Source organism: Cynara cardunculus, assembly GCF_001531365.2.
Source record: "Cynara cardunculus var. scolymus isolate 2C chromosome LG 4, CcrdV1, whole genome shotgun sequence".
Classification (NCBI taxonomy): Eukaryota; Viridiplantae; Streptophyta; class Magnoliopsida; order Asterales; family Asteraceae; genus Cynara; species Cynara cardunculus.
This window is the reverse complement of record NC_037531.1, coordinates 14,687,345-14,695,145: the sequence shown is the minus strand read 5'-3', so window position 1 is coordinate 14,695,145 and position 7,801 is coordinate 14,687,345. Positions and strand designations below refer to the sequence as shown.

The window sequence follows — 7,801 nt, the reverse complement described above, 5'->3', positions numbered from 1 at the left end:
ATATGATAATTACATAATATAATTTAAAATTATAATTGAATAAATATACATATATATATATGTGTATATATATATAATAATAAAACATAAAATATTATTATTTGACATTAACATATGAGACTTATATCAATTATAATTCCCAATACATTCGAACACCCTATAGGGTTGCCATCAGCACTCCCCTGAATTAAACCATTCTGCCTTGTAACAACTTGCAAAGCAATCCCAACACCACCTGTTTTTCTCGATTAGGTTTCACCGCGCTCCCTCTTCCTCCCTCGTCGGTCCCGGCTCTCGCCGCTACCACTAAAATCGGTCCTCGTTCGTCGTCACTCTCGGCCCTCCTCCTTTCTCCCTCATCGCTCAAGTCCTTCCTCCCTGGGCTGCTCGAAAAGGTATAATTTTGTTGAACTGATCGATTTATGCTAAATTCATTACATTTGTTTCGTTTTTCTGTTTTCTGGCTTTATATTGTGTGCGATATGATGGATTACTTGAAAGAATCGGCTGATTTCATTACTTGATCGATTTATGTTTTGTTCTTTCGTTTTCCAATTGTGCGAATGGATCGTATTCTTAATAGAATCATATACTTCTCTTCATTTGATGCTCACTTTGCCTCAGGGTAAGTTTTTCATCTCTATTTCTTGCTTAATTTGACTGCACTTAACAAGATTGTTGATCTGTAATAGCAGATATCTTTAGATTTCAATTGGGTTTTTTGAAGTTGGATATCTTGTGGGTTCTTGATTTATATTGTTTTTCTTTATCGTCTTTCTCCTTGTTATATGTATTGTTCAGGATGGGCCTTCTGTTATTGCAGAACTATAATTCTGAACCATATATATAAGGTATTAAGCTGAAACGTTAGTATTAGGCTGAGCTGATGTATGCATTTAATGTACTTAATCCATTTCCTTTGAAGAACTTAAAGAGTGCAGACAAACAAACAATCTTCTAGATAATATCTGTTGAGAATGTGAACTGCTTTGATCACTATAGTGCTTTCATGCTGGTCATTCGGTTATATCCAAGGTAGAAATTTTAATGCTAAGCTTATGAACAAGGATTTAACGTGATGTAATGGGCTTTGGTTTTAATAAGAATACATTTGTGGCTAATGTCTTATGCTTGGAGTAGCAGTTTTTACTTACTAGGTTATAGTATGTGTTGTGCCTGTAGCATGTTAAATCATGACCCATGATGAGTCACCGAAACTGTGTTCCACATCATTGTTATTCATGGTACGATGATTGAATTTTACTTGGCATGGGTGGATCAAATTCATGTGTGCAGTAATAACTAAATAAAATACCATATTTGAGCACCAAATTCTTTTGTCTTTGGATCTTTCTATTTGAATCAAGAACATTTAGGTTGATTGATTCAAAGATTTGTGGTCAAAATCTTGTCTAGAAAAGGAAAGTGGAGTCATTTCAAGATTATGTTTGTGGTTCTTGATGGGGATTGCGAAATTGTTGTTCTATTATTTAGTTCAAACCCCCAAACTTGAAAACAATGATTACATCAAAGACATTTGTAAAAAGGATTTGAAACTTGATGAATACTAGGTGTAAATTTTAATGTGTGTGTGTGTTTTCTTGAATCTTTATGTTCTAATCTAATATTTTTCTTGAATGGATATTGAGTTTGATCTAATCTGTGTCATCTATGTAGGTTTAACTCACACATGATTTTGTTTCTTTGTCAATTAGGAGGGGGGTTTTGAGAGATTTTTTTTGAAACTATGATCAAGATTTCTTTGAAACTATGTATGCCTATATTCTCATGTGAGGTTGGGAACTTCCCATAAACTTGTTCATTCTAGTAGATTTTGTTCTTTAATTGCCATCAAGCCTATAGTGGTAGCAGTGGGGTCATTTAGAGGATATTAGAAGAGAGAATGACATGCTAATGAAAGAAACATACTTGATTACTAGACAAATGGGTCTGCTATTTGAAAATAGAACCCAATGCTCTTGGTGCTGTCATTGATATTCTAGTTGCAGGATTTTAGATGTTTTGTTCTATATTTCTATAGTTTATATATGTGTTTAAGAACCTTTTAGTATATTTTTTTTCTTTTGATTACCTGCTGTCCAGCACCCTTCTCTCGACTTCACTGCTAATTTCGACTTCGATGCAGCTCGTATTTGCGAAAACTCAAAACATGAAAGTTGTAAGCCCGTCTGTTGGCTTTCTAAAAAATATTGAATCGCCTTAAACAAAGCTTGGATGAGTGAGATATTGTTGAAATTCCACAGCCTCACAAATCTGTCAAATATCCCTTTTTTGTTCTTTCACTTGTTTTACATATATTTATATGTATGTCTCATCAAGAACTTTCTTTGTACAACTTATTTGTGAAACATGTGATTTGTTGCAAGTTATATTAGTTCAAGTTTATGTTTTCTTAATGCATTGCATATGTAGCTTCCATCAGAGTAAAATAGTTTGCACTACCTGTTTTTGCATTCACTTTGTGTGTGTCTTCTTCATTGTCTGTTGCAACTTGCATCTGCATTTGCAAATACCTGTTGCACGTTAGTTCTGCTTTCTGCACCATTCTGTGCAGAAATCTGCTCTGTTCTGTGGCTGTCTAGCAGGGAAGCAATAGCTAATCGCATTGGTTAATTTTTCTACATTATATACATTAGGATAGCATTGTTCAGGCTCGGTTCAAGGCATTCGCTTTCTGATACAAGCTAAGTTTTGCATTCTAAATATTTTCATGTATCTTTAATTTAAGATGCATACACATTATTGTTAAATGTTTTCAAATTAAGAAAACATGGATGGAACGTGGTGAGACTCTCATGACAATGAATGTTTAGGACTTGAACGCCTTTTTATATTTGTTTGGATTGATATGATTTGTTGTTTTGAACAAGTAATTTATATTTGCAATGTGATATATGGTAATTTATATTTTTTTAAATTTATATTTGTAAAGTAATTTATCAATTTTGAACACTTGTCAAACAATCATATTGGTTGAAATCGTAATTTTGTCATTTGGAACACTTGTCAAACAGCCATTTTTTCTTCTGCACTAAATCATAATACATCTTCAATCGTTCTGGCCACTTAATTATTTTGCACCAAATCATTTACACTCTACCAGACAGCCCCTACGTCAGCGCAAGCCTAAACTCATGAAGAGACTATGGTTGCTCTCACCTCCGGCTCGGAGCATCAGACACGGCCTTCTGGTTTTGTTTGGCCCTTTCTCACTGGTACTTCTCTGACTTTAAATGATGCTACAAATTTTGTGAAATTGTTTTTGTAAGGGTGAGCTTAATCTAAAATTTGAAACCCGAGGTTATTGGTTCCGAAATATTGGAATGTTTGGAGTCTAAATGATTAGTACACCATGTGGATGGCCTAACGGAGAAGCTTCTTATGACCAACCTTATTTGAATGAATGCATCAATTGATTTTTACATGGTATCAGATCCCATGACAAATGCACTCATGTCACTACTGATTCATGCCTCGATGGCTCAATGCCCGGATGAACTAATCACTACTAATCAGATCCCATTTAGCATATATCTGAATGTGATCACCAAATGATGTATGTTTTCAAGAGATAAGGAGGATGGTGGGATTTCATTATAAGGTTGGGGTGTAATTGGTCAAGGAGAATGCGGGAATTGCTTGAGATGGTTTAGTTGCCTCCAATGTAGACATTTGGAATAAGTAATTTCAAGGCTATAACGTTACCAAAGGAACGATTGGGTGAGGCAGTAATGGATCTAGATTAATGTGGGGACATGAGGGATTCCGTAAGATCAAATAGGGATTCATTTGTGAACCCCATAGGGTTCTAGCATGCTTAGTTAGTCTTGGTAATCATGGGTGTTTGGACCAGCTTGCACACACCTCGACTAATTCCATGGGGCCTTGAAGTTAATAGCCAAACAAACCCTCCAGTGGCCTGGGGGAAACTTGAGCCGGTGACGTGAGGCTTTGGAGAGGCATACGTCTCACTTTAGAGGCTAAGTTATTTAAAAGAATGGCTGAAACCTTCTCGATTTCTTTTTTGAAACCCTTGTTCTTCTCTGGTTCTCCTAAGCTCTATCTGCTACTCGTCCGAGTTCCGGTTTTCTCGCATTTTCTTTGCATTTTCTTCTTTGATTCTTCTCCGGTTCCATAGTATTATGTATATGTATATACCGAATACACTTCTTTTATATTTAGTCTCTACTACGTGTCATTGTCATATCAATATTTTTTTCTTTGTTACTATATCTATATTTCGTGATTGAAAAAAGTGTTGCAGATTTTTTTAGTAATTTAGTATGATATATATATATATATATTGTATCTAGTGTGTGTGTGTATTGCATATATTTTATGTGTATAAGTAGTGGAATGCAGATGGGTATAAATATATTGTGTAGAATATAAAGGAAGGGTTCAAACGAGAATACCATTTACTATAGTCAATCACATGTGATACTATAGTCTATCACATATAATCCAATGTGATACTAAATCAGAGACGCGGATGACCTTTAGCGAGACCTAGGTTGCAGGCTAAGTCTCCTGCACACCACTAATCCTCCTCACATTATGTGATAAGGGTGTTCTCTATATGATACTATAACACCGGAATTCCCTCTAACCCTACCGTATTCCAGCTTAGTAGTTTCCACCGCCTGTCCAGAGTTGTCATCACATGTGATACTAAATCAGAGATGCGGATGACTTTTGGCGCAACCTAGGTAGCGGGACAAGTGGTTCGCACACCACCAGGTCCTCATGTGAGTTATCACATGTGATAAGAATGTTCTTGTGTTTTTGTAAAATGGAAGTGTTCTTGTTTGAATCTCCACCTATGTGTGTGTGTGTGTGTGTGTATACATACATGCACACACACACACACACACATATATATATATATATATATTTGTGCCTCGAAGATCGATTCTGCTTTTCTAAAACTTTGGTCACGTATAATCTATGTCCCCTTTGGCTCCTTTTATGAAATCGAAATGTGAAGCTTTTTTTGTTGTTGTCACAAGCTATGGAAGTCATTTGGTCATACTGCTTGGATGTATTTGCAGGATTTTGAAGAATTTGATCATGCAATTAGCTAACAATGCACTCCGCCAAACTCACTACGACGTTCTGGGTGTGAAAGAAGATGCAAGCCAGGAAGAAGTCCGAACGAGCTATAGATCTGCTCTCCTATGTTCCCATCCAGATAAATTGCACAAGATAAGTTCTGATCACAACGATCCAAGAGTTAGATTTCTTGAGATCCAGACGGCTTGGGAAATCTTAGGAGATGTGAAGTCACGGACATTATATGACAGGGAGCTTCAGGTTTCAAGACACATGTAACTTGCTCTCTTATTTCTTTTGGGTGTATTTGGTATGCGGGACAGGACAGTAAAGTACAGTACAAATCTTGTTGTCCCACTTTTGATCGACATTAGTCTGGGACATTACCTTTCTATGTTCTGTCCTATCAAAATAGGTGGAATAAAAATGAGGGAGATGAGACAAGATTAGTAAATTACTAAACTACCCCATGTCAAATTAAAACCCTAAAACCTTTCAGAATTCTTTCACCCGTTTACCTCACTCTCGCCCATCGAGTCTCGTCCAGTCGAGTCCGCATACCAAAAACACTCTTTAATTCATTTTCGGTTTTATAAGCCAGGAATCTTCACGGAAACAACCTCTCTCGTGCATACATCCTACTAGGCTTGTAAACGAACCGAACGAACTTGAACGAAGGCTTGTTCGTGTTTGTTCATCTAACTTTATCGAACAAATGAATCAACACGAATTGTAGACAAATGGATTATTTTGTGTTCATGTTCGTTTGTTAAGAAAATGTGTTCGTTTATGTTCGTTCGTTAAGATGCTAAACGGACATAAATGAACAAACATAAACGAACAAACACAAATGAACAATAAGTAACCACCATCACTCATCATTTCGTTCATTTAAAAATCGCATAACAAATTGAAAAAACCGGATAACTTAGAAGGGATGAATTTTATTTTTAAAATTTAAATTAATTAATGATTTTACATATTAATGTTATGCTATATAAATATATATATATATATATATATATATAAACAAACGTAAACGAACATAAATGAACGAACGAGACCAATGTTCATGTTCGTTCATTTAACTAAATGAACAAAAAAACGTGTTCATGTTTGTTCATTTATTAAATAAATGAACTTCCTACCGAACGTTCAGCCAACCCTACATCCTACCCTCATACCCTACTTGCATACAATTTACTAGGTTTGTTTGGTTTGGTTTCTTTAGGTTTCAAGACAGGATGAGGTAACTGCGGATGAAGTTGAGTTAGAGGATCTGATGGTGGACGCTAGCGGTGATGTTGTGGAGCTCTTTTATCAGTGTCGATGTGGTGATTACTTCTCTCTCGACTCTTCGGAATTAAGAGAGATGGGATTCCAACTACTGACGGAAGGTAACAAGATCGCATTGCAAGCACCCGATAATACTCCCCTGGCATCGATCATCCTACCTTGTGGTTCTTGTTCTTTGAAAATCCGTTTAATAATCCGTAAAGATACCCGAGCTTAAAGTCAAAAATGGGTCTAATCCTGATATGGGTATTGGCGCCTTTGATTAAAGAACGTCCTCCGCACAAAGTAGCGAAGACTGTTCAGTTAGATTTTTCAGATGATTCGTGAGAAAGCATCCATCATTTTCATTAAACTTTGGCACAATGGAAGTAGCCGTGACTAGTGTATTCAACCGTTATCATCCCGAGAGGGCGACGGACGGAAATTATCGTGTTCTTAATATGTTTAGAATGAAGTAAATATGGAATGAGGGTTCTGGTGCTTGATTGCAATGTTCTGTTTTCTTGACTTGCAGCTTCACTTGTGGCAGTTCTTGTCAATTGCTATATGTCATGAATAGCAAACTCTTGTCAAAATAGTGTGTATTAGGATCTGAAAATGAAATCTTTTTTTTAATTAACCTGGATATCCAACCCGTTATACGAGCCGACTAATCTTTTTTGTGTACATAACTAATAAGACCTCGTTTAGTTTACATAATTTAGTTCTAGAGAAAAAAAACCTTTGGGGCTTACACTTTTCTATAGAAATTGCAATATATTATTTTTTAAAAATCTACATATTATTTATTTTTCTATATTATTATTCTTATTATACCCCCCCTCTAAATTGTGAGATAAAAGAAAAAAACATTTTTTCTTTAAAATAAATTACAAAATTGTTCTTGTGGTTTGAGGAATCTTGATTTTCATTACTTCAATATTCACACATGAATACCATTTTCTGTCTGGTAATCATTGTTGTTAAAGTGTCCTCACGTGGTAGTCGTTTAAGGGCATTTTGGTCTTTCAAACTTTTTTTATCAAAAAAATAAATACAAGTTCTTAATAAGTAGAAACTTCGCTTACAGAGTTTCTACTCGTATTCGTGGGTGTTGGGAATGCATAGACAAGGGGTGGTGACCCGCCCGATGCACGCCCTGCTACTGGTGAAGGATGGTCGTATATATGAATATGGGGAGGATTTTTCAGGAATGTAGGAGATGACTCGAATGATTTTCCTATTAATGTTGCACAATCTTCAAAAATGACTTTGCTCTCGAGGTCTTTTATTTTCTTTTTTTAATTTAACTAGTGTTTGACACCATGCGTTGCATGGTGACAATAATCTTTTTTAAAATTACTGAAGTTAGCTAAATGAATCGATGATTATATTTATATATCAAATTAATAAGAATCAATATTACCTTTGATATATGAATCCACCTTATCAT

At 35.5% G+C, this 7,801-nt stretch overlaps 1 protein-coding gene across 2 annotated transcripts; it reads left to right on the top strand.

The window, feature by feature from the left end:
* The first annotated feature begins 194 nt into the window (after nt 1-194).
* On the top strand, nt 195-6,962 carry LOC112510754 (DPH4 homolog). 2 transcript variants are annotated; one of them, XM_025116077.1, is made up of 3 exons: nt 195-395; nt 5,073-5,334; nt 6,305-6,962. In XM_025116077.1, exons 2-3 carry the CDS (start codon nt 5,092-5,094, stop codon nt 6,584-6,586), a joined length of 525 nt encoding a protein of 174 aa, XP_024971845.1. In that variant the 5' UTR covers nt 195-395; nt 5,073-5,091; the 3' UTR covers nt 6,587-6,962. The 2 variants fall into 2 exon arrangements, with proteins under 2 accessions (XP_024971845.1, XP_024971846.1); XM_025116078.1 differs by lacking the exon at nt 195-395 and adding an exon at nt 2,974-3,236.
* Nucleotides 6,963-7,801: the final 839 nt, after the last annotated feature.